Source organism: Phoenix dactylifera, unplaced genomic scaffold, assembly GCF_009389715.1.
Source record: "Phoenix dactylifera cultivar Barhee BC4 unplaced genomic scaffold, palm_55x_up_171113_PBpolish2nd_filt_p 000840F, whole genome shotgun sequence".
In the NCBI taxonomy this organism is placed as follows: domain Eukaryota; kingdom Viridiplantae; phylum Streptophyta; class Magnoliopsida; order Arecales; family Arecaceae; genus Phoenix; species Phoenix dactylifera.
In genome coordinates, this window is record NW_024068205.1 from 166830 (window position 1) to 194456 (window position 27627).

Genomic DNA, 27627 nt, shown 5'->3' on the forward strand with positions numbered 1-27627 from the left:
AGAAGAGGCTTGATAGTTGGCGAAAAAGTTTTTTTTTAACTTTGAGAGAGCAAGAAAAAGTGCAGGGAAACAAAGTAGAGGTTGCTTGTCGGATAGTTGAGCCACCATGATATTAATCTAGGGATCCACAAAACTAGGAGCCATTAGATATAGATAACATGTAGGCATGCTACCATACAAGATAGTTTAAATGATCAGTGACAGAGGGAGGAGGTTGTGAGTCACAGTGTAATTTGAGTCCCATATAGTATGAGGGAAGGTTTGGTTCTGGGTTTGCTATGACAAGTCTAGGCTACAAGAGGAGCCAATGAATGAGAGAGGTCGGTAAAGATGGCAATTGGATAGCACTTATATTTGGGACCTTCACCAGCAAGAAGGGAAAGAAGTCTAGAAATACACCAATAGGGGCCACCATCCATAACTTGGATACATGTGCCTTTCCCAGCAAAGACTCAAAGCAGCAAGGACTGATTCTATGCTTCTCAAGGATTGGAAAAAGGAAACCTAGAAAGCTATTGTTTTGTGGTTCTATTTCAAGCACACCCCTGCAAATATTGTAGGCACCACCTACTACCATTCTACTATCAGCTGCATACAAAGAGTTAATCAGGGTGTCAATTTTTCTGGACCAAAGGATATCTATGGCAAGCTACTTAATGATAATAGATAAGAGCTATAGAGAGATGGATAGCATCATGCTAGAGCAAGTGGGACACTTATGGTGTGACATTGATATGTGGTGGTTGGACAAGGCTTAATAGGTGAAACATTATCAATGTTTTGATGTATGGTGATGAGAAGATATGCTTTCCTAAGTTAATGCTTACAAGGTGCACGATGTCCGGTACATCTTAAGCTTGATTGAGCAGGTAATTGATCAGATAGGAAAGCAGCATATCATGCAGGTGGTTAATGGTAATGAACTACGATACAAATGTTGCTAAGGATATTTTGACGATCAGGAGGCCATGCATTTTCTAGACCCCTTATGCTGCCTACTATGTAGACTTGATGTTGATGGATACTGGCAGGTTCCATAGGGTAAAGCAAGTGGTAGAGACAGCCCAAACCATCACAAATTTCATATATGACCACATCTAGGTGTTGGCTTTGATGAGGAAGCACACCAAGGATAATATACTGAGACCAATAGTCACCTGCTTTGTTACCCATTATATTTCACTTGACAACCTTATTGAGAAGAAGGAAGGCCTATGTCAAGTATGCATGAGTGTCATGGAAAGAGAGTAGATATGCCCCTAGTGGCACAATAGGGAGTAATGTGGACGGGTTAACGACAAGCCAGCAGTTCTTGAAGTGGACTGAGAGCGTAGTGAAGGTATATGCACTATTGTATCGAGTAGGGCCATAAATAGCAAGAAGTACTTCCAAATGGGTATCTTGTATCATATGATGCTGATTGCCAAGGCTGAGATTAGGCAAATGGATCTAAAGTATGTTGATGAGATATTGATATCATTGAGGAGAGGTGGGATTACCAAATGAGTAGGAAGTTGCATCTTGCATGCAAACCAAGTGCATTTCTTAATAATTGTTTTTTCTTATAAAATAGAATCGTGCAATTTTTTGTTTTCCAAGTAGGAAGATTGATGTCTTGGCAACCTACTACCTCCATCCAAAGTTTCAATATAGTGTCCTAGGAATGGATATGGATGAAGAATCATTGACTGCCAAGTGCAATATCATCTACAAGATGGAGCTTGATGTAGTCATTATTACTAGATGTTTGGAGGAGGGAAGTTAAATAATGGGAAATAGGAAGAATACCTTACCAATTAAAGAAGATATATAATGCTATATATTGTGTGTGCTTCATAGACTAAAGTTGTTATAAAGGACTTCAACAGCTATGGTGAGAGGCCAATTGTGGAATGCATAGACAATATGAATCCGGGTATTTTTGACACCAACACTAAAATGTTTTTGATCCTCTCACAAATGGTCTCATTTAGTGATTGTGAGCGCAACCCGTCAACCTTCTCCTTAATGCATAGAAAGTAGAGCAACCGCCTAATACAGAAGAGACTAAATGACTTGGTATACATCCAATACAATCTACGTCTCAAATTGAAGAGCATCCAAGAGGGATGAAATATGATGATCCACTTCATAGTGATTTTGTATATGATGATGAGGATCCCATGGTTGGTTAGCTTGAGGGCTAGAAGCGGCAGTTAGAGCTTAATGAGCTAATGTCACCTCTTTGACCAGCTAGTATCATGGGGCAAAAGATGTTGGGATGAATGAAAAGCAATGGGCAGAGCCTCACATGCCACACTTATAAATTAGGCGATGCCCAGTAGCAGAGCAACCATAGAGGCTAGGGGGAGCAGATTGTGAATGCAAAGCTCTATTCCTGAGACATCCATCTAGAGATATGATATGGAGATGCTAAGAAGAGGTCACCATGGTACCTAGTCTGGTCAGGAAAATAGGGCTAGTCAGGGTGGTGGGTCTAGTCGAGTCACCCAACAAAGCTAGACACACAGGGATAGCCAGTGAAAGAATGCAATTTCTCATAGCAGTAAGGAAAGAAAAGAAAAGAAAGCTATAGATTTGTTGAAGAGAGGAGACCATCGAGCCCTCAAATGAACGGTTTCCCAAATCATTTCACAATGGGGTGATGATACTAGTGATAGTTCGAGCGATGATTCATGGACAATCACAATTCACCCTACCATGCAGGATACAGACCACGGTGTATGTCATAAGACATAGGAGTATATGATAACATGTAGGAGATGGGCTCCTCGAAGTGGTTCATGATATGACATTTCTACAATTGAGTCCCTGTACATATTTGTATCCTCATTGTATATGAGATCCTGTTGTGCACAAATAGGGTATGACTTGTATAAATATCCTCTTTTTGAGATATCATATTCGAGTTACTACTGCCCTCATAGTTGTAGCTAGATTACGAGCTAGATTTCATTGCTGCGATCTTTCCTTAGATGCGAGTGGGATGGCCAATCCAGTAACAGAAAGAGGATTAGTATCAGGGTGGTTTTCAAAGAGGCTTAGATTATTGGAAGTAGGGGTAGGTATAGTATGTGCATTGGAGTCGTATCCAAGGTCTCGATAATGAATAAAATCTTGACATCTATGAGCGGCATAGACACTCCATGAGGCACTAGTTGTCAATATGTATTTTTTAATTTAAATCAAGTTGATGTATGTATTTTCAAGATTAAAAATGTCTATTGCTATGTTTAATATTAAAATTGGATCCAATAAGTAGTCATAGGGTCTCTCGGGATTAATGTAACATAAAATAATATTAAAATACCCTTAAAATCACAATCTAAAAATCCATAAATCTTAAAATAATCTTCAAAAAAAATTTTAAAAAGCAAGAAAAGCAAAAAATGTTGTATTAGTACTGAATTAATAAGCATCTACTTATTGAGTGTTGGTATAGTATGGTTCCATATTGTATTGTATTGGTACCGGACAGATAAAATACCTAGAAACAACACTATAGACATTGCCAGAAATAATCATGCTATCAACATAAAATAGAAGAATGGTCTTCCATGGTGTTTAGGTTGGTATAAACATGGCATGGTTATGGTTATTATGAAAAAAGAAACCAATAGCCAAATTAGTAGCTTTAAATTTCTCAAATCAAACACAAGAAGCTTTGTTTGCGACCATGGCATGATGAAGCAAAGAAATATGACCAAGAGGATGAGGAGGACTTGATGGTGGCTGCATAGGCACTTCCTCCTAAAGATCACCATCATACCTTATTGAACCGAGTGGTACATACCATATCATACCGATTCGGTACCGGTATAGGTATAAAGGGCGTATTGACACTCGATACGCCGAACCGGCCTCCGTATCGAGCATACTTCCTGTCACTGGTATGGAGCCCGGTACCGAAGAGCGGTGTACCTTAATAAATTTGTTATATCAAGTTATTAGATAGGCCATCCATGAACTTCAGCAATAGCTGCTATAAGAGCACACATTGATGTCATCTCAGCTATGGGCAACCCTGCTCTTGAATAAAGCCTCAAGCAACTAGGCAAAGCTTATAATGCTTAACAGAGCCATCAGAACAAGTCTTAATTTTATAACATATTTTTGACTAATTGGCAGTTCCCCAAGAGGCAAGGGCACAAGTTGCCAAGTATGAAGATGCTGCGATGCTGCAAGCTCCTCTGATTTAGGATCCTGCCACTCAGGAAGGCTAGTGGCTTGGTGTTATGTTGCATGTACCCGGTGATGATGAATGGCTGCAAGAAAAGTATGATACTCTAGAGAAGAATGAGAGGCAATGCAGCCAAAAAATTGCTTTAGTTGACATACCTGAGTAGGATAATAATGTTTTAAGGGAGCAGGTGCATAACCCAGCGGTATAACTAGAGGAGCCTAAGTTGGATTTGGAGCTACATCATTGTTACCTACAGCGAGGATTTGAGGGGTATAGTTTGGGGTATGAGCAGGTGTAGTGCCCTCATCTGTGGGAAAAGGATTGAATTCTTAGAAAGAGAAGAGAATAGATCTAAGAAAGATGAACCAACAATAGTGGAAGGACACATGGTATCATTCGAGGGTGGTTTAGGCTAATAAGGTAGATGTTCAAATAAAATCATATCATGGGAGAGTAAAAGTGCCTTGCAATTGGATCAGAATTGTAACCAAGAAATATACAAATAGTAGATCAAGGTGATTACTAAATTCATTCATGTGGTGGTAAAAAAACTAAACAAGTACAACTAAAAAAACATGAAAATGGTCATAAAAGGGTGGGGAAGAAAATAACTGCTCACTTGGAGATACACCTGATAGAACAGAAAAAAGCATTAGATTAATAAGATAAACAACAATTAATAGTGCAGCAGCCTATAACTATTCTTGCAAATTAGTCTCAGCAAGTAATCTTGCTTCTGGAGTGAGTTACTCCAATAAATCAAGTGGCTAGCTTGGTCATTGTGAGGACTCATGCAGGTGTCTGTTTAGTCCTACATCGGTTATGCACTGGGTAAATTCTAGCTACTTGTGTAGGGCCAATAAACCCAAATAACACTTTAGCTAGTCTTTTTGGGTGAGGTCCTGGATTGTTATAAATGGTATCAGGGTGACCTGGCCAATAGCCCATATGGACTAGGGTATATTGTAGCATTTGCCCATCTAGGATGGCAATATTTGTGCTTGGATTTGAACCCTTGACTTGGTGAGGACATGAGGCTTAAATGGGGGTGTGTGAAAGACCCATGCAAGTGTGTGTTTAGCCCCATATCATCTATCTAATAGATAGATCGTTGGTACTCGTATAGGGCTAGGGAACCCAAATAGTACTTTCTAGCTGGCTTGTTGGTGTAAGGTCTTGGATTGTTATAGTTGTGTGAGTGATTCTACAATTAACAATGTTGAGTGGTGTCCATTTCCTCGATTAATGATTCCTGCGATTATCTTATTCCCTTTTGTTCAGACTTCTAGTCTGGACCATCCTTGCATGCTTTCAGCCTGCATCAAAACTATAAAGAACTATAGCAATGACCAATAAGTTTATGCAAGCGCCCTTGATAATTAAGATTTGAAAAACTGAATATTATTGATAATTTATAAGTTCACTTTCCAACCCTTATATTTGGAGTCTGTTCTCTTGCACTTTGCATCAGTTAAACTATTTATCAGTTAGATGCATATTTTTTACATATCTGAAGATGAATACCTTTTGATTTAACTTCTCATGCTCTTGATACAGGCAATGTTCCTTACACACCAATGTCAAAGTAGAAGTCGGAAGCTCCAACATTATAAATGTAAAATCGAGGAAACTTGGTCACTTGCAAGGGATGAAGCTGCAAAATGCAAAGCAGCAAAAGATGTAATTAAAGTTCTGACAAATCAGGTGCGAGCATATAATTTCTTAACAAACTGTGTTCACTGCATGATTGCTCGTTACTAGAACTTGTTTGAGAGGAAAGGATTTTGTACAGGATAGTTCGCAACAAAGGATGTATTTAATACGAACAGTTGCATTTCCACTTGCAGAACTGCTTGACCAAACCTTTATAAAGTGATATGGATGTATCAGAATGATTTTCCTGTTTGGAACATACAGAGTCAGCTCTTGCTTGTCTCTTGCTAAAACCCTTCATAATATGAACTAGTACTAGTGCAAAAATTCTACCTTCGTGGTTACAACCATATTCCATTGAGAGGAAGCATAAACAATTTGTAGAAATAAAGTATGCCTCTGTAAAATGGAATTAAGTCCATTGACTAGTCAAGACGAATTACCTAGATCTTTGAAATATATCAAAAAGCAGTCTGGGAGGGAAAAATCCGTAGTTGTAGTCATAACTATCTGACACATTTTTATGTCAAGTAGAACTTTGTTGGGTCTTGAAGGTTACAACATATGAAACAAAGAAATGCAATGAATAAATCTCTTTAGTCTCTGTAGTTATAATCTTCTGAAGTGCTAAGTATATGTATTACCGTAAAGCTCCATTATGTATTAGTATTATTTATCATTTACATTTACATATGATTCTTAGTTCCTTGTCTGGCTTTATAAAAGAGGGAAACAGTTTTCACATTCTTTTTTCTTGATAAAGTGTATTAAAGTCCACAGTACTCTGAACTGATTTTATAGGATAGAAAGGAGTCATGCACACATGCGCACACAGAAAAAAGAACTTGCATAATTTTTTTTCTCTCTGTTCCTCTATCTTTTAATGTTTATCAGACTTTTTGTATTCTTTTGTTTGCAAGATATTATTCTTTGACTTTCTTTAAATTATCCCAGATTCTAAAATTTTGAGTATGTCATCAGATAGGTCATGTAGCAAGAAATTGGGAGCGTAATGTTGATACTGCAACATGCAACATGCAACATCATGTAGCGACATCTAGTTTACACTCGGATTAAGCATGCTAATTATGTTTTCATTCCTTGGAAAATATTATTTCCTGACTGTACTGAGACAATTAAGTACTCTGGAATTCTTGAGTTCACATTTGAGTTAACCACTGAGGTTCCACGTCAGAATTCTCTAGGGGTAGTTGAGAGTAATGGAGAAATGGATGAGAACAAGTGCAGATTTTAGGGAATAGGGATAAAAAGAAATTAGGAAAAAACTCACTACTCAACATTTTACGAACTTCTTGACTCTCTCTACATCAATAATGGCTCTAGCTCCGCCTCTGGCTGGTTGTGGCCATATAATTATATTACAAATTAAAGCCTACCATCTAAGGAGCCCTACCACCTAGCATACCAACACTGTACCAGCATGGTATTGGTATGGGGTTCAATTTCTAGATGCCGTACCTTGAAATACCCACTTATATATGGTATATGCTTCCAAATATGATAGTTGCTAAGCATAAAGTTTGTACCTAGTTCTTAGAAAGTACTTCCTTTCAACTAGTGTGGTAATCTTGGTTTTTGGAGGTATACTTATAAAAATGTTCTGAAGAAAAAGAGGGAGAGTGGTGGCATTCCACTAAAATGAGAAGAATGAAAAAAGTGCACACATAAATGAGAAGTTTATATGATAGGAGTAATGAAGGGAAACTGTTAAAATATTTGTAGAAGAGGAAAACAAGAGAAAAAGAGAGAAAAAAGTGATTTTAGTTCTTTGTTCCATCACATTCCGTATATTTCAGGGGTTATATATATATTTGTGTATAGACTTTACATAAGAAATTAATATAGGCTGATATAAGATTACGCTAATAAAGAAAAATATTATGGGTGATACAGGTTGTTACGTGATTCCTAAAATCACTTTAACAAAATCATACTAACAAAAAAAATAATATAGGTTGATATAGGATTACGTAAATAAAAAAAATATTATGGGTGATGCAGGTTATTACGTGATCCCTAAGATTATGCTAACATTTTCCTCAAACTCAAGATGGTATTATAGGTGCCAACTTGAGTTTGGAAACTAGATCATGAATGTATTTAAAAATTGACGTACTAGATGAAGAGCTGAAGTAGCAACTCAGGGCTGACATGATGGAGTAGGAGCTGATATAGCAGCTCAGAGGTTGACATGGTGGTAGATCAAGAGCTGATATGGCAGGACAGAGCATGATGTGGCAGAACACGAGCTGATATAGCAGCTCAGAAGCTGTGTAGCAAATTAAGAGTTGACATAATAACTCAAAAGCCGATATGACAGACTGATGTGTCAAGCTGATGTGACTATAGAATTTGATATGATAGAATAAAAGCTGACATAGAAGCTAAGTAATCGATGCGCAAATCAGAATGCTAATCTAGCAAACTGATATGTTTAGCAATGCTGACGTAGCTAACTGATGCAGTAGACTAATACGTCCATTGACATAACTGACTAATATAGAAAACTGGTGTCTATCGATGTGTCCTATTGATGTGGCTGATTGACTTGCCTGATATTGTGACAGTGAGAAGACATATAGAAGATGGCAGTTGCAGTGAAGATAGACAGAGAGAAGACAACCGAAGGTCGACGATCCTCATAAACGGAGACACCATGAAAGAGGAGCAAGAGACTTCGAATTGGATGGTGAAGAAATTGGAGGTAGCAAATAAAATCGGAGATAGAAAGGGGCCAAGCCATTGTAAGAGACAACCGAAGATCTGAAGATGTGAAGAAAAGCGATAGAGAGGAGCTGCAGATCCATTAGAAAATAAAGGATCTTTGGGTATTAATCCACCGAAAATGGATAATATGTAGATCTACTAAGAAAATATGAGATCTTTGAATATTGATTCACTAGAACATAGAGGATCTGTGGATCCACCGAAAAATAGAGAATCTTTGGGTGTTGATTCATCTAGAAATAGAGATTGATAGATCGGTAACGAAAGTTATCAAAGCTTCTAGACATGGCAACGACGACCACAATAAAAGCGAAAGAGATGGTGGCGGTAGATTAGGTGATCGGTGGCTCTGATACCATGTTAAAATATTTACAAAAGAAGAGAAAAATAAGAGAAAAAGAGAGAAAAATGATTTTATTTCTCTGTTCCATCACATTCGGTACATTTCAAGGGTTATATATATTTGTTTACAGACACTATATAAGACAAATAATATAGGTTGATATATGATCACACTAATAAAGAAAAATATGGTATAGGTTGTTACGCGATCCTTAAATTACTCTAACAAGATCATGCTAATAAAGAAAAATAATATAGGTTGATACAGGATCACACTAATAAAGAAAAATATTATGGGTGATGCAGGTTATGTGATCCCTAAGATTATGCTAACAAAAACTAATCCTGATATGTTGTAGTAGTAATTCTAGCTCTTGGGTCATTCCACTAAAGGGAGAAAAATGTGGCAAGTACATGAATAAAGATGAAGTTCATATGTTGGAGAAGAATAAAGGTGCGTCTAGGATGTGCAACAATTGAGAACATATGAGAAAGTACAATAAATACTTGGGAGACAAAAGATTAGCTTCCTCTTAAAACCGATGAGATGTAGAAGTTAACAACATGATAGCAATGTCAATATCTTGACCTGTGATTTATGGTGTAATTGCCTAATCATGTACATATTGTAGGCCTTGTAAGCCATGCTTAATTTGTTGGCTTTGTGTATGTATTGTGAGATAAAGTCTGTATAAATGCACTGCTATGCATTATCCTACTCCAGTATGTAGTTTTGTTTATATTTTACTAAAGCTTGAATGGAAGATTTGGACTTTTGAAGTTTCAAAAATGATGCCTCTGCACAAGAACATCATTTTGCTTCAGCATGGGGAACATGATTACTGAGGAAAGGTAACAAGAAAGAAGACTACCATGTTTTTAGATGAAAAGCCTCATGATGCTATTTAATCAGAAGACTTGATGTATTTTCCTAAAATGTTACAAATAGCAAGTTCAATAATTTAAAAGGATGTGTGAGGTAGACCCAAGAAAGAAATAAAGGTATCATAAAGCACTGAATAAGCACAGTTGCCCAATAGGAGGATAGTAGATATCAGAATAAACTGAAAGTTTGAAAAACTGGACTATATAATGGTGCATACTGTAGCACTACCTTGCTGTACTGCCCCATAATGACAAACCATGAGTTCATATGGGGATGTATCACAGTATTACCGTATACATGACATTGCAGTATGTACTGTATGATATATGACATTGCAGTATGTACTGTATGATATATGACTGTCACGTACAGTATGGTACATGACCATTATGCCTCATACCTTGGTCCTTCAAATCTTAGAATAAATTAAACGAAAAGAACTCTAAAGATATCTTCCCCCAACCTAAAAGTAATTCATACATGATACATTACACTCTTAATGTAGATGTGCTTTATTATATCGACACAACTAAGCACACTTGCCTCCAGGGTTATGAATAATTAGCTATAGGATACTTACAATACATTGGTGCTAAAGGGTTTTTTCTGTTTATTAATTTTTTTTAATTTAATTTTAATCAAATTTGAGCGTGCTTTCATGAACAAAGGTAAATATTTCTACTTCTGTTTCTTGTTTATTTCTGTCTTTAAAGTGGAGCAAGAAAACATCAACACAACTAGAAATATCTCCAAATACTATTTAACACATCTTATAATATTTTGGACAAAACTGCTGCATCAGGTTTATGGCTCTGTTGCGAGAATATCTCTTCTGCTAAAGATTGCCATAGGTTAATGTGACTGGATTGTTATACAATTTCTGATACATACCTAATAGTCACTCCTGCTAGCCTACACTTCAGCTTTAGAGGAACAAAGAAGTTATCAATTAATTAATACATCAACCCTATTAGGAATTGTTCTCAATCCATAGAGAATATTTTACTCCATTCTGCATTGTTTGTGCTTACAAGCCCAAATGAAGTCATTGGGGGAATTGATGCAAAGTTGGTTATCATACATAGATATCTACTTAGGTATATGTGCATATATGTATGTGTAATGACCCAAGATCTCATCCAAAAAGACTAATCAGAAGTTGTTATTTGGATTCCTTATTCTTGTATAAGTACCCTAGATCGACCCATGCATAGTTGATATGGGACTAAACACATACCTGCATGGATCCTCACATACTCCTTTCGTTTAAACCCTGGTGTTCTTGCTAGGCTAAGGATCAAAATTTATTCAAATCTAATCACAAATACCATAAATCTAGTCACAAACACCATAGTCAGTCCAAATATGCCCATGCTACAGTAGCCCCTAGTGTATATGAGCTATGAGCTGGTTCCATTTTGATACTATTTGTAACGACTCAGGACCTCAGCCAAAAAGGTATTATTTGGGTTCTTTGGCCCTCTGTAATTATCAAGATTTACCCAATGCATAGCCGATATGAGACTAACTGCATAGGTCATATAGTATATCTCTCTGTTTGTGTGAAATTGAAGTAAAATATGGAAAAAAAACCTGATCTTGGCATATGGCTTTGCAAAACTTGTTATTTATCATTTTTTTCTCTAACAAATGCATAATTTGGAACAGATGAATGCCTTGTCAGAAAAACTTTCAGCAGGAAGAAAGACAAGCAGTATTGGATCCAGGCTGAATAACATGAGCATGTCTCACCCCGCCCAAGCAAATTCATCAAGGTGTGAAGTTGAGAAATTGGTGTATGGAGACCCTCGTCTATCTAATGATTTTCAAATTCAAGAGGGCAGGGATATAGAGGGCATACGTGACAACTCTACAGCATCCTTGAAGGTGGTAACAGGTGGGGATGGAAAATTCCAGCGTCATAGTGCAAGCAAATTATTTGTCAATACCCATGTGATAGGGACTAGTACAAGACAATGTACTCCAAAGGCATCGAAAGATGAATGGGTTGAGCAGGATGAACCCGGTGTGTATATTACATTCATTACTCTGCCAAGTGGTCAGAAAGGTCTCAAGCGTGTAAGATTTAGGTAAGGTCCTGTTCTAGAAAATACTTACTCTTTTTGCTGTTTGTGTATTTAAGTTTCACGCTATTACTCTGAGGACAATATTGCATAAGATCTTTTCTTATTTAACGATGTTACTTCAGTTCCATAACATGCTTTTTGGGTGTTGTGCTGTATAGTCGGAGGCGTTTCAGTGAGAAGGAAGCGGAGAAATGGTGGGAGGAGAATCAGAGCAGGGTATATCTGAAGTACGATATTGAACGCATTGTCACATCATCAACAAAGTAGATAAAACAATCTGACTTAAATCCTTCTTCAGCAAGTATAAGTGATCCATATCGGTATCCCCGCATGTAGTATGCAAAACAGAAGACTAATTTACCACACTCTTCCTCACAGACGTTACAATTGCACTCATGCTGAAACCAAAATGGATTATGGCACTACTGGAAAGTTAGAAGCAAGAAGACTATGCATTCTGTTATCATTTGCTGGAGAGGTTTCATCTGCTTGGCAGCGACATAAGGTAAGATGTTTGCTCGAGAAGTTGTAGTCATGCTTATTAGAAGTTTGGTGCAGAGAAGCCTGATCATGTAGAATGCTTGGACCAGCAATTATCTTGCCCATCCTTAAATGTACAGAAATTATATCAAACATGACAAAAATCTCTCTCCGAGAGGACTTGCACACATTACTTTGGCCAAATGTCAGTCCTAAAAATTATCCTCGTTTGTTTCTTTATTGTTTTTTGTGTGTGGTGGGATGTGGGGGGTCAGGGTTGGGTTGTGGCAGGTTGTGGTAAAGGAAGGTATAGCTTCATCAATGTATAATGTTGTATGTTGTCCTACTATATAATGCTTGATGAGAAAAATATGGTTACAGAGGCATGTGTGGCCTTATCCCCCTTGGGTAAGTCTTCTATTAAGATTCTAGTATGATTTATTTATTCCCTAGTATCATATTCCTAGACCACGATCGAACTGTGAAAACTTGAGATATCAATGAAATAACTAATTAAATTCCTTATATTTGTGGTCCTTTGCGGGCTAGGAGATCAGGATGTCAAGAAAAATGGTGAGATACTTTACCTGTTATAAATCGTTTTTTAGGATTCTTGGGCCTGTTTTTTTTTTTTATTTTTTTGTCGTGTGTTTTCTCGTGCAGAGATATGGGTGGCAGTGTCTTGGGTCAGACAAATTTCCAACACCAATATGATCTACTGAATGAATGCTTCAAGTGGGTATAAGCCATTTAATAAGTGGGCTTGAGTTGTGCTGTGATGAGAGGACCTGTCAACTTAACATGAGGAGACCAATTTGCTAGGGATAACCTGATTGGAAACGGGTAATCTATTGGATCAACAAGGTAAATGGGTCGAGTACAGGTTGTATATGGGGTGAAGTCATAGTCCTACGGACCCAACTCATCTGAGAATGCTTTTAATATTCTTCTTATCGGGATTATTTGGAGTTGGAGTCTAGAAAACCAAGGTGCTACTTGTAGGTGACATAAAACACACCCATTTGCTCTTCCATATTACAGCAGGGCGAGCATCAAGAAAGACATCAATAGCCTCAGCTTATGTAAGCAAGCCTATTGCCTTATATAATTTAGCATTGTGGTAAGAGCGCATACAGGTTTCTCTGGGCATGAAGATTGAAGCCTTTATTTTTTCTTATATCTCTTTTTTTTTTTAATTTGTACATAAGAAGAGGCTAGACCCAAAAGGTCAGTCCCGCTAAAAGCCTACACTGAAGTGGACTAAACGCCTAGTGCGATTGTGAGACCCTGTTGCTTCAAAAATTGTGCTACCGGTGGGCAGCGTTAATGGTGGTGCGTAGCGCAAGCGTGCCGGAGGGATTGGAGGTCAGTGTGGGTCGGCGACCTAGCATGACTAAAGAGGGCGGGGCGAGACCCCCTCCGAGGGTGATGCTTGATTCCATATGACCAAATTATTTGGGGTATAAGCAAGGCTGGCTCAACCCTTAGGCGACCGAGGCACCGGCCCAAAGAAAGCGCACCATAGAAAAGGCTTCAAAGACAAAATGAAAAAAAACAAAGGTCCCCTATGAGTGTGCCATCGGCTGGCTCACTGCAGAGAAGGCTTCAAGTACGAAACGGCTTTAGGCCCGTAAATACATTGGGCTGCTCCTGAAAAAAAGCAAGATTTTGTAAGTGATGCACCATGTTAGTCAGATAAAAACTTAATATTTTGTTGCTCCTACATTATTGTTCTTTTGTCAGTCGCATGCCTCACTAACTGTATCAAAGAAAAAGCAAATACTTATAGAGATGAGATGAGAATATTTGTAGTGGTAGCTCGACGTATCTGAGTGGGCATTGTTAAATATCTAGGCCAAAGTTGAACTTGACCTGAATGGATAAGCATCCACATTGACTCCCATCGAGTGGATTAGAATCCATATCAGCTCCCAAATTTAAACAGGGTTATTTAGAGGAGATTGGGACATATTCGAATTGCGTTTTGAGATTTACAGATAGATTCTCTTCATAGAAAGCTCCTCTCCTCATCTCTTCTCTCTATTATTTCTTTTGCTTTCTCTTGGGTCTCCATCTAAAGATTGAGGTTTTGATGCATGGAGACTTAGAGAAGTCTCTTGTAGCTTCTCTTTTGAGCGACTATGACATGCCAAGTCATCCGACGATGAGATCCAGCAAGGACCAATGACTTTATGACACGAGCTCCTAAGGTGAAGCTATTCAACATAAGCTTCCACACTTGTTCTCTTAGATTATAAAAGAAGTCTCTGTGTATCAACACTTGTTCTCTTACTAGAAAGGGGATTCTATAAGGAGTCAAATCCTTTCCTGTCTTCCAATCATTGTTGTCCATGTTAAGTGCGAGGGCTGCAATTGGAAGACATGCTCTCTCCAACTAGTAATTGTCATGGTGGCAATTATTGGATGGGCCCTACATAATATGTAGGCAACAACCACTTGGACCCATTCTAATTATGATCATCGCACCAATCATGGATGGCCAAGATCAGATAACTCGCCTTCTCCAATTCATGTGCAAACTAGACTTAAAAATCATATAGTATAATATATATACTATAATTAGTAAATCACATCAACTAGGCTCGTGCTTCTCTAATTTGAGTTTGAGAACTACTGTGAAGTAGATTTTGAACTTGATGCCAAGACTTTGTATTACATGATCCATGTGGTCGCACACCAAAGCACAGTTGGTTTTACAGGGCCCAAGAGTACCGAGTTCAGTGTTGGGCCGTTGGCCCAGGGTCTGCAAGACTTCTCTGCGGTAGGATTTTCGGGCTAGCCGGCCGCTCCCGCTTTAACCTGCTCTGGTAAACCCAAAAACCCAAGCAGCTCACGGAAGGAAGAACGCCCATCCACTCTCCCACTTGTATTGAGAAATGGCAACAATGGCTATATCCGTTCTTCCCTCTGTTGCTTCACTGGTTTCGTCCCCTTCTCTTAAACGGCGGGGCGCCGTAGAAATCTCCTCCTCTTTCATCTTCCGCTGTCCATCTCTTCAATCCCCTCCGCTCTCCTTATCTTGGAGTCAATCGGCCGTGAACGCTCGGCGGGGCAGCGGCTTCTTGGTGGCGTGCCTCCCTCCTGCTCCCAAGAGCGCCAGCAGAGCATCCACCAGACTCTATGTTAGCGGTAACACTCCCCGCCCCCCTCGAATTCGCGATTTTGGCTTTATCTTGATTCCTTAAAGTGTTTATCGTGGGTAATCTTCAGTCTTTTTAATGCGATGAGAGAACACCATCGTGTCTAGAAAACCAAAAAAAAGGATACAAACTCGCTAATCTCCTAAACTTTAAGCTCCCTCAATGGCTATTATTAACAATTACTGTCTATACATCTCCAGTATTAACATATCCTTGGTACATTGGATTTGGGCCGTAATTTTAGCCTTAACCTAATAAGACTAAAATTAAGCTCAAATCAAATTTTTCATGCTTCAAGTTGCGGATATCTCACATAATTTGTTTTGGCGCAAAAGACATAATGGCATATCATATTTTGAAGGTATGCTATTTTACTGATCTTAGGCAAGATATGCTAATGTTCAAGGTGTACACATTTACACTGGTAATCTGGTGGAGATGCTTGCATAGTGTAACAGCTGCTGCCTAAATTCAGTCCTGCTGCCTCCAACTGCAAACTACCAAAAGAAGAAAGATCGACCCAGACAACTCCTTCAATTGTTTGAGAAAATCTTAAATTGGTTGAAATTGTGTAGGGAAATGAAAAAAAAAAAAAACATCAGAAGGCCTTGCAATAAATGAGTAACAATTTTGGGATGTCTCTAGTTGCAAGCACTAGTAGTTTTGAACTAATCGGTCTCAGGATTTTTTTGTTAGAGGCTTGGTATCATAACTGCTTAAAGGAATGGGCTTCAATGGCTAGGCTTAAACAACTATATCCACACCCAACAATGGTCTCATTCATTGGCTTGCAATCATACCACACTATGTCCACAACCGTGACTATGCTGCCTAAACAAACAAGATGGCTGTCTTGTTGAGGCAAATACATGCATGATTACCAGCCCAAAAGCCCAATAACCTAGCATGTAGCTTTTGTCTTGAAGCTGGGGTACGGGGAGTAGTTCGTACAAGAAATTTTTTAAAAAGAAATGCTTAGGAAGGAAGTGCTTGGATGAGTTCCCGAGGAGATTCTGAAGCGAGTGTGCCACCCTAAGTAGAAGATTCCTACTACCAATGGTCGGGTTAATATAAGCACAACAATAAACTTCTCTTTATTCGATGTGGAACTCAACAAAAGAAAAGAGATCATGAACTAGAGGCTTTAGGGTTTGAATCTCTTGGGCTAATATCTTGATGGAGTTACACCACGGAAATAAAACCAATAAAAAACCACAACAATCTAGAACAATGTCGGCGGAACAGGTAGCGGGCAGTGTACTGGTTGCTCGGTGGGATGAGTCTGTACGGACTTGCGCCATGCCGTGCCGCGCCCATATTGACATAGTAGAAGAGACGGGAGAGAGGAAGAACGAGAGAGAAAAAGAGAGAAAGAGAGGAGGGAGGGAGAGGGAGAGAAAGGAAGAGAGAGGTCGGCCGGTAGAAGCTGGAGAACCTCCGTGCGGAGGAAGTGAAGGCCGAGGAGACGCGGAGGTAGAGCCCCGCTTCTGCGTCCCCCCGGCCTTTGCCTCTTCTGCACGGAGGCTCCTCGGTCTCCGCCGGCCGGCCGGGGCCGGCCTCTCTTCCTTCCTCTCCCTCTCCCTCCCTTTCGTGCTCTTGCTCTCTCTCTTTTTCTCTTCTTCTTCTCCCCCTCTAGTAGCGGCATCTCGGTTTCAATACCGGAACCATTCCGGTCCACTGCCGGTACGGCCTGGGACACTCCGAATCGGGCGGTTTGGGACAGTTCCACATACCTTGATCTAGAGTATCCAAGATAAGTTTGGAAATTGTACATAAGTTTCTAGGATATGCTTTAAGGTCCAAACTTCAAACATTGCAACTCATAAAATAAGCAAATTTCTCTTTTATTCATGAAAAGTATCAGACCTTCAATTAGGGTTGACTATATCCATGTAAAAGAAGGAACTGTAGTGGACTGAGCTTATGTCATTGAATTATATATTTACAGATAATATTATAGTATTATTGCTTCTAGCATTTAAATGGCTTGACACCATTAGTTGCTACAAGATTTTATTAACTCTTGGAATCAGGGATGAGGAACCAAACATGTGTTAGACTCATGGAAAGCACATCTGAACTAAAAAGAAAGCAACCATGCTAAGAAAAGAGGACATGGCTAAAGTTTTTGATGACTTGCTTGTTGTTGATGATCCTTCGACTTTCATTGAGACTATAACCTTGTTTGATGCTTTGTATCAAAAGGAAGTCATCGATAATGAATGCAAATAAATAATTTTTTAAAACCTTAAATTCTAAGCAATTTTAAGACTTCTAATATTAGTCCTATCAAATCATACACTACTAATCCATAAATGATATAAAAACCAAAATTCCTAAGCAAAGAAATATACATGGGAAAAACTCAAGTATCTTTGATGGAAGGACAAGAATTGAAGTATCATATTTTTTTAAAATCAATCTGTGGACCCCAACAAACTCTAGATAGTGGCATAAAAAATTAACAAAAAGAATATTGTGATTTAGTTTTCATTATACTTATAAATGAGAAAGAAAAGACAAAAGTGTATGCCCTTCCTAAAACATATGATGATTAATATATTATCCATGCTTGTATCTAGATGATATTCTTATTTGTTGCACCTTGTTAGAAATCATGATGAAACCAAAATTTGTTTTCCAAAAGTTTGAGATGAACAACTTAAAATAGGCCTTTTTGATCTTAAGCATGATATTGATTAGGATTGCTAATGGGATAGTCCTCTATTTGTCACTTCATTTAAAAAATATTGAGGTAATTTAAATCCTTTGAACTTAAAGCTGTTTCAACTTTCAATTAATCCAGTGTACTCCCTAAAAAAAGTTAGGTGGATAAGTATCTTAGCTTAGATACCCATACATAGGATGATCCAGGGTTTGCTGAACCAGTATTGTGACCCATATCGGTCGTCTACTGGTATGGTATGATACGGGTCCATACTGTGCCATGCTAGAGCATAATGATATAGGGAGAGGGAGGGAGAGAGGGAGGAGTGGGAGGAAAAAAGAGAGAGAGGGGGACAGAGAGGGGGGAAGGAAGGAGAGAAAGGTGGAGAGAGAGAGGAGAGGGGGAGGGAGAGACCTTTACTCACCTAAGAGAGAGAGAGAGAGAGAGGATGGTCTGATGCCATTGAGGAGTAGGGTGGAGGCGAGGGCAGTGATGTCGTCGATGAGGATGAGGTCAGTGAGCAATCGTGGAGCATTCGTGCACAAATCAACATCGAGATGAAACCCTAGATCATGGAGAGGGAGAGGGAGAGGGGGGAGAGGGAGAAGGAGAGGAAGGGCAAGAGAGGGGGGGCGAGAGATAGGCCTGAGTGGGGTGAAGGTGAGGGCAGCGATGTTATCGACAAAGACAAGGTCTAGGAGAAATCAGGGAGCAGTCGTGTATAGGTCGATATCAAGATAAGACTCTAGATGAGGGATTGGCTATTGACGGCAAGCAGGATGTAGTGGTGGAGAGATTGCAAGGCGGTGAGAGCAGAGAGAGTCAAGAAGAAAGCCCTTGAAGGCTCTTGAAGAGGCATGGATGTTTCAATGGGAAAAAAAGGCATTAGATTCAAAGCATCGGATTTGCAGCGATTTATACGCCAACTGACCCGCATGGCCGACCCGTCTAGGGTAGGCATTGGTTCGGTTGGATGCAGGTCGAACTATCAGGTTGGTTCTTTGCTATGCACCTGGAACATGACTGAATTTGAAATTGGATATATGGCAGTGAGACTAAGTAGATATATTGGTAAGTATAGTCAAACTCATTGGATAATTCTACCGAGTTTTTTAATACCTTATAGGCACTATAGACTATAGTCTACTTTATACTAATTTCCCAAAAGCAGTAGAGGGTTACGCTCGATGACATCATGGTGATCAGCTTTCTAAAGAATAAATCGAGTATATGCTTATGTATTTCGTTTGGATCTTGATGCTATAGCTATTGTCTAAATAGACTCATATTTAGGAGTATAGTATGAATTGAACAAAGCTTAGAATGATCAAAGGTCTTCTTAGACATCCTTTTGGTTCCAAAACTTGTTCACTCCTGTTGTCTTTATCTATTATTGTACTATATCTATTATCGACTAAGAAATTAAAGTGCACGAATGAAAGATGAACCAACATTTTTGGATAAAGCAAATGGCAAGGAAGGTAGTCCTCAAGGTAAGTCTGAAATGAATTTGGTTGACCAAGGAGGGTAGTCCTGAAGTTATTAGTAGGGATGACAATAGGTGGGGTATGGGTTGGGTAGGCTATTACCTTACCCGCCCCATACTTGCTTCGAGATGGAGCAAGGCGGGTGGAGTCTTGGGATGGGATGGGGTGGGTAGAGTTAGACTGGGTGGGTTGGATGGATCAGGTTGGGTAAAGCTACATTTTTTTTTTTGCATATAAATCATTTTATTGTCTCGGAGATAGAATTTGTAAAGAGTGTATATATCCGGGTTGGGTTTGGGGTTGGTTTTACCATTACCCATATCCTTTCTGAATTTGTTGCGGGTTAGGTGAAATCCACCCCATGAGGGTCGAATTAGGTGGGGTATCCGATGGAGCGGAGTAAATTGCCACCCCTTGTTTTCAGGAGGATGATGATGTCTAATCTCACAACGAAATGATTGACGGTGTACACCTCATGCCAATGTTCGGTGCAGGCGGAAGTTCAATTAGACCAAAGTTCAATGATGGTGGAAGTTCAATTGAGTGAATATGCCTGAACATGGAAGAAAACTCTTCATGCTTATGGTGGAAACACTTGTATAAGTGACATTAGGCTGAATTTTACCCTAAATGGATCCAAACCATGAATCTATAAGGTATTATGACACCCAAGTCCTTGGAGGTCTCATCCATGCCAGAGTTGTTGTGACGTTGTTGCTACATGTTTTGGCTAACCTTATTTATTCTCGTGGAAATCAAGATACATGCTCATGGCAGTTGATAGATCAATTTGTACTATCACTTGTGGATATGTGATTGAAGGACCTACTTCAAAGCCTAGTTTGTTAGCACTACTTTAGATGGATACAATCTATATTAAGTGAAGGTTTAGGAACAAAAGTGTATAAATTTATTGGAAAAAATGACATCACTCATTTTTATAAGCTCTGTTTTTTGACATTTTGTAGGATGATTGTTCAATATTTTATATTTTCTATTTTTTCCTATTTCTTCATAATTTATTGGCTTAACTTAATTTTGATTGATTAAAATTTGATGCTGTTTTGACTTCAAAGTGGGACTTAGGTTGAAATGTTCCAACCTTAAAGCTCGCAGTTCATGATTTTGTTGCTTTTGTTTAGTTCCATATTAGATAAAAAAAAGTCTTATTCTTGTGCTTCCACTAAGACACACCCTCCAACATTGTTTGATATGTTACAAAGTTTTTCAGTTGGTGATTCCATGATTGTGGCCTGCTAACTTCGCCAAGCTGAGCTGGCTGTGCCATGCCCGCATGTGGTTTGAGTCCAAGTCATGGGTGCAAAGTGGTTGTAATCAATTTATCCATATAATTTTTTCTTTTCTCTTGGGCTTTCTTATTCCTAATTGTTACTTTTAATGCACACATTATTATTGGACAGTTTGGGTTGACAAAGCTGCTTAATGTAGCAGCTAATAATTAGTGAGGCCCTTGTTAAATGATGATGAGATTGTTTTAGCCTAGCTGTTAGAGCACAGAAAAAGTCCTTAGGCACTACCATGCTGCATCTCAACAAATAGATTGTAGGTTCTGATAGTGGGGTATATTAGCTATGAACTCGAGTTCCTAAGGATGTTGCGACTCAAACAAAACTACTTGTGGAAGTGATTATACCCATATAAGCAATTTCTTTACTCCTTGGGCTTGATATGCTTGATAAAGGGATACTCAGTTGGCCCACATTTATATATTATCTCTTCCTTTAACAAAGGATGTTATAGTATATAAATTTATACTTATAAGTTATAACCATGTATTTTTAGTGGCAGGATATATGTGTATATGCTTAATTATTTTGATCCTTATAATATTAAATACACGCCAGAGTCTTTGCCTCTTGGCATTGCTGATGACCGTGGTCAAATTAGACAATTTGAAATAAGTAATATCTTCTTATTCTGTTTTCCTTAAAAGGGCTTAATTATCTGTACTCTTATGTGCTGAATATTAGTTTGCAGCATTATTATCATTATTCTATTTAAAAGCCAGAGATATTACTCCCCACTTCTGTAGAAGGATTTGTCTTCATGGAATGCCATGCATGAAGCTAGCAGATGATAGTAGTATATCTCTTACAGAATTTTTATTTTGCTAATCTGTTTTTTGCAGGTCTTTCCTTCCATACAACCAAGGAAAGTCTAAGAAATGCTTTCCAGAATTTTGGTCAGCTTGTAGAAGGTGAGAAACACAGCAATTACATGAAAATAAATATAGTATGGAAATGCTTCTGGAATGTTTAGTTGTTTTTGTTGCATACCTTAATGGACCATTCATATATGTATCCGAGGAACATACATGGGCCGGTAAAAAAAAAGCATTGAAGCTTCTATCTTATGATTTTTGCAGTTACCCTTGTGATGGATAGAATAGCAAACAGACCAAGAGGCTTTGCCTTTCTTCGTTATGCCACTGAGGAGGAATCCAGAAAGGCCATTGAGGGGATGCATGGGAAGGTAATCCTATAGACCTTTTCTTGGGTACGATTGTTAGAACTTAGAAGTGTACGAGAGATCTCTGACTGAATTGGCTATATAGCATGTTGGCTTGTTTCTTGTTATTAATAATTAAGTTTAGCTACCTTGCCATTCTTAATTCTCCTTGTAGTCATATCCATTTTGTGAACCCCCAAAGAATTCCATTTAGACGTAGAAATGTGTCGCTTAGATGACAAGCTTCTGCCTTTTAGCTTGGGGGCATGTTGTCTGTTTCTCATATCCAGACAAGTGTTCTTGATTTATATCTCCTTCTTGATCTAGTTTATATCAGTATTACAGAATGAAGCATATGGTTGTGTAAAGAATATAGTGGATCCAAACTTATCAGAAAGATCTTGTTATGATAGAGGTTAGTGGATCTAGACTTAGCAATTTTCAGGGAATATATCAACCAAATGCTGAACCATGTACTATCTTTAATAGGCCTTGTGACCTGAAGAAGTGGTTCTCAGCTAATTGAGATCCACTAATTTATCCTACTAGCCTAGTCTAGCAATAAAACTGGTAGCAGCAACATAATGACTTGAAGCCTCTTATTCTCTCTTGGAGTCATGGAGGACTTTTCTTTTCTTAATGATTCAACATTTTTCTCATTGTCCTATGTCATGTATGCAACTCTAGACATGTCAGATGACTGTCTTAATGTCTTATGACTGGAAAATCCCATATGCTTGTTTGCAACCACTGGAAACATGTGTGCCAGCCTTAGGAAGGGCTCCAGGATATTGCCTAGTCTGCACTTCTACTTGTTCTAATTGGAGCTTGAGGAGTGACACATGTAGTGAATGCGTTGCAGAGTGGGTGAATTGTGCTAGTGACTATCAATTCTTACAACTGTTAGATATCACACATACGTGTTGTGAAACCTAGAAAATCACAATTATCTTATCATTTTATTAATTAAAAAAACTAAAGGACTTACTTAATCTTAATGAATGACCACTTAAAGGAAAAACTAAAAGGATCGGAGTAAACTCTATCCAGTCTCGTCTATACCTGTTCATCAGGCTATCTTTAATTGCATCAACTATAATGTGATCCATTGTAGGTAATGCGTAATAAGCCTCCACTGCCCTAAAGGTTTTGGAGATGAAGGAGCTACAAAGGTCATGTGAACAAATTTCCACCCTTCTTACCTACTGACAACAGAATCTTATTATAGTTTGCAAGATTGGGCTCGGTTTCAGGTCATCAGCTTGTGAATATTTTTCAGCCACTTCATCATGTTTTGTAATGAAGGGAACATGGTTTTCAGGATCAAAGCATTCAATATGAGTGCATCTGAGAAAATGTGCACTCCTATAAGTAGGGAGGGTACTCATCCTAGCATGTAAGTCAATAGATATGAGGTAAGCATAATAATTGTGGAAGTATCTAAAAGTAGGTTGGTAGGATTGGAAATAGGAGTTTTTAGGAATGAAAACTTTTGGCAGTAAAGAAAAAAATCAAATAAAATCTTGTACTTTGGAGGAGTAGTTGGTTTTGGATTAGAAGCTGATTTGTTAGCAGGAAAAGGTTTAGCGATGAAAACAACTAATTATTGATCATATGCAGGGACTCCATGTTCTATTCTCTTAACAAAAGACAAGCTATCCAGCATAATGGTACACCAATGAGCAAACATGGAGTTGGAAGATAAACAAATATTTTGGTTAGAAATTAAGATGGAGTGGAAGGATGAAACAGGATGTCTCAAGATGGTGAACCTTACCTAGGTCTCTTTTAAAATTTTGGATTTTGTAATCTGGTGAACCTCACTGGCTTGTTTCTTCTTTGGAAATTTGGCACTTTGTTAATTGGGATTTTTGTTTCGTTTTTAATTTGGAAATTCTAAATTTGCATGTTCAAGCCTATATTTTTGGAATATGAAATTATGCATTATGACTTGAAGTTTTATCCTATTTTTGAACTCTGACACCAATTTGTTTTGATCAGAATATATTATGTGTTCTATAAGACATTTGCAATTATGTATAAATGGAAAATATGAAAAATGGTGATCAAACATGTAAATCTCCAGCTAGGTAGTATATTTGTCCCCATTCGAGTTATCGATTGGGATTACTTCGGACACGTAGATAGTTGTATAAGGCCTCATTATAATTGTGGATGAGGTTTTATGGGGACTCTTAGCAAGTGGTATATATGGATCTTGAGGACTTATGTGGTTTCGTACGCATTATCAACAACAATTTAGTGGCTTCATGCAGTTTGCTGGTAAGGATTTCATGTGGCCTCATTTGTGGCAAGGATTTATATGGCCTCAAAGTGTGGCAAAGCTTTATAAGAGAAAATATAAGTTTACTTTGGCCATTTGTTTTTGAACAACTATTCAACTTATGCTTTTGTGTAAGTTATTTGGACCCTTTTTTAAGCGTGATTTTGAACCTTTTAAGATATTCTATTCTTATTGAAAATTTCACTTTTGAGATCTGATAATTAAATGATTTTGGTGAATTTCTTTACCTGAGCTTTCTAGTGACAATTTGGTCATGTATTTCATTTCAAGTTGTTTTTTATGGACCCTTTAGTTCTTTAATCATGATAGAAGCTTGCTTACTATGCTTTGTAGCTCACTTTCTTTGTTATACAATTCTTCAGAGTGTTTGGTGAGAACTCTAGTGGATTTATGAAAAGAAGTGGACTATATTTGTTAGAGTTGCTTTGGATTGTATTATATTCGAAGCGATATAAGAATCATAGTAGATATGTTATATTCCTTGAAGGTATAGTATTGAATATAATAGGATATGTTTGAATTTGTAAGTTGATTCTAACTGAAGTTTAAGTTGATTCTAACTGAAGTTTATTGTTTATGATGCACATCCAGTCATGCTCTATTCTATCATATGATTCGTTTGAGGATGATTGAGTTTGAATGTTGGTTTCAATTGATTATGGTGGTCATGCCTTGGGGTTCGAATAGCTTTTATTTTTCTTTTGTTTTTTCATTTCTATTTCTATTTACTTAAAACATTACAGGTAAATAGGGAAGTCCCTCTATTTGAATTCAAAAAGACTACTTAAAATTTCTAATTCTTCAAGAATATAAAGTTGATTTCCCAAATTTAGTTCAAAATTTCATATTTTAGCTCCGAGTACAATTTTAAACTTCCAAATGCTAAAGAATTTCTCAAACTTAAAGTTTCATAAATTCTACTATACCTAAATATTGCTAGAGCCAAAAGTCTCGTTAGAAAACTCTCATAGTGGTGCTTAAGATATCATCCATTATGGCACTAAACAACACTTGGTACCTCAGCAGGCTGATTTATTTTCAAGGTTTACATACCCATATATCTATATACATATTTCTAGTTTTGGGTAGGGTTATTACAGGAGAGAGTTTGGATCACAGACACTTAATAGTCTAATGGAACTAATATTGTCATATATGACATACTTGCATGTGCAAAAAATTAATTTGTTTTATTATTGGATCCCTGTGATGTATGTATCATATATTCTAGGATTTGCCATCTCAATATAATGATATAGTGTCTTGTCTATATCATGTGCTCAATTTGATGCTTCACTGGATTATGGGCATGGTCGGTGAAACCGTCCCGAACCGGGCGGTTCTGCCCATTTCGAGCCGTACCGGTGGCTCACCGGTGCGGTTCAGGCTAGAAAAATGGCACGCTGCTGGAGCCGGAGAAGGAGAAGAGAAAGAGAGAGCGAGCGGCAGAAATAGGAGAACCAGCTGCAGCTAAGAAATTTCGAAATTTTTAAGTGAAATCGGCAAATACCGACTTCACTTAAAAATTTCAAAAATTTCTTAGCCGCAGTCGGACCCCTGTTTCATTTGAAACAGGAGAACTGATCGAGGCCTTCGGTCGGCCCCCTAGGGCCCTCCGCCAGCATCCGCCGCCTCTCCTTCTTCCTCTCTCCCCTGCTCGCTCTCTCTTTCTCTTCTCCTTCTCTAGCTTCAGCAGTGTGCCCTCCCTTAGTATGGACTCAGCACGACCTGTACCGAGTCGTCCCGCCGGAGAACTAGTACGGTGCCTGGTGCCCGGTGCCCGGTGCCCGGTACCGGTTCTTCTGACCTTAATTATGGGTACCCAAAAGTCAGTTTTTTCAAGATGACAACAATCAACTCTTCATTGAATTACAATATGTTCAAATTTCAAGATACTAAAATTGGGTGCGTGATTGGAGGGTTCCCTCTTCCCCATTCCTCTTCTACTTCTTGGTTTGGGGCTCTATTTTGGGTGGGAAATATCTTAGGATAGGGTGGTAGTTAGGTATCCAAAGATGTCCCAAAGTAGATGCTTTCTATCTGTGGATTCTAAGTACCACATACTTCCTTATCCATTAGGCACTTTGTAAGTTAACTGTCATTGCAAGGGTATTTTTGATGGAGGATTGTCCATTAATAAGGAATGTAGGCGTACTTATGTTAGGTACAAATATAGAAATTAAAAAATTTTATTTTTATGTGGACTCTAGATCTAGAATTTTGTGGACTCTAGAATTAGAATTTTATGTGGACTTCAGTTTTTTTTTTTATACGGAGTCTTATTAGGATTTTGGGTTGTCTATATATATTTATTGCTATGTTAATTGAGAATATAGTTTGCATTATTGATATTTAAGAATTCAGAATATTGTTTTCTTCCTCTGCCTTCTTCTCCTCCTCCTCTTTTCTCCCCTCTTCTTCTTCTTCTTCTTGTCCTCCTCCTCTCTCTATCTTGCATCAATTTTAATTAGTTGCACTTGAACATTATTGAAGGTTATGGATGAAATACCGTTAAAATAGTAACAGAATATTTATTTAGAAGAGAAAAAATAACTATGATCAACAACTATCTTTTACGTTATAGTGTTTACTTATATTTCTACTTGAATGGCCATTTAGTGTAATAATAATAATAATAACAGTAATTAAAATGATATGATTTTGCTTTATTTAGTATATTTCTTAGATTCATTTATGTGCATTTCTGTACTTACTACAATTTAACTGAAATCATATAAAAAAGAAAAGAAAAATCGTCCCATTCACGCACTAACTCACCATTCTTTTTTATTCTTAGTTCTTGGATGGCAGGGTCATTTTTGTTGAATTTGCAAAACAAAGGTCAGAATTGGGCCAGGGTTCCAAACCAAGACATACACAGTAATGTGTGCAATTCATGGCATTTTGCATGCATATCTTCAGTAGTAGCACATCTACCCATCTTTATCCTTTGTTTATTCTCCTATTTATGTTTAACTGTAGGCTTTTTCCTGTCATGAATGTCCTACTCATTCTGAAATTGGAGTGCAAGATCTTTTTGGCCTATTAATTCTTTATGGATATATAGTTACAAGGTCTCATATACATCTGTTGAATGATAAATAAAATGGATTCCATTGTGGGCATTTTGCCATTGACACTGAAATGCTCAGATATAT

General features: G+C 38.0%; 2 protein-coding genes across 4 annotated transcripts in view; both read left to right on the forward strand.

The window, feature by feature from the left end:
* LOC103710544 (PH, RCC1 and FYVE domains-containing protein 1) overlaps positions 1-12765 on the forward strand; it is a 32447-nt gene extending 19682 nt beyond the window's left edge. For both annotated transcript variants that reach the window (XM_039120608.1, XM_008796310.4), the window contains exons 7-9: positions 5741-5887; positions 11481-11902; positions 12058-12765. In XM_039120608.1, coding sequence (XP_038976536.1) covers positions 5741-5887; positions 11481-11902; positions 12058-12166 — 678 coding nt within the window. In that variant the 3' untranslated portion in view covers positions 12167-12765. The remainder of the gene's footprint in view (positions 1-5740; positions 5888-11480; positions 11903-12057) is intronic.
* A 2433-nt stretch (positions 12766-15198) lies between these two features.
* On the forward strand, positions 15199-27624 carry LOC103710543 (organelle RRM domain-containing protein 6, chloroplastic). Of its 2 annotated transcripts, none has more exons than XM_008796309.3 (4): positions 15199-15529; positions 21845-21913; positions 22082-22188; positions 23785-24131. In XM_008796309.3, exons 1-4 carry the CDS (start codon positions 15277-15279, stop codon positions 23806-23808), a joined length of 453 nt encoding a protein of 150 aa, XP_008794531.2. In that variant the 5' UTR covers positions 15199-15276; the 3' UTR covers positions 23809-24131. The 2 variants fall into 2 exon arrangements, with proteins under 2 accessions (XP_008794531.2, XP_008794530.2); XM_008796308.4 differs by lacking the exon at positions 23785-24131 and adding an exon at positions 27267-27624 and having other exon boundaries at positions 15204-15529.
* Positions 27625-27627: the final 3 nt, after the last annotated feature.

Bases quoted from the DNA above. Each gene is read 5' to 3' on its own strand.
- LOC103710543 (XM_008796308.4), top strand. From the start codon at position 15,277: ATGGCAACAATGGCTATATCCGTTCTTCCCTCTGTTGCTTCACTGGTT. The intron at 15,530-21,844 runs GTAACACTCCCC...TGTTTTTTGCAG, and splicing joins CACCAGACTCTATGTTAGCG to GTCTTTCCTTCCATACAACC. The intron at 21,914-22,081 runs GTGAGAAACACA...TGATTTTTGCAG, and splicing joins TTTTGGTCAGCTTGTAGAAG to TTACCCTTGTGATGGATAGA.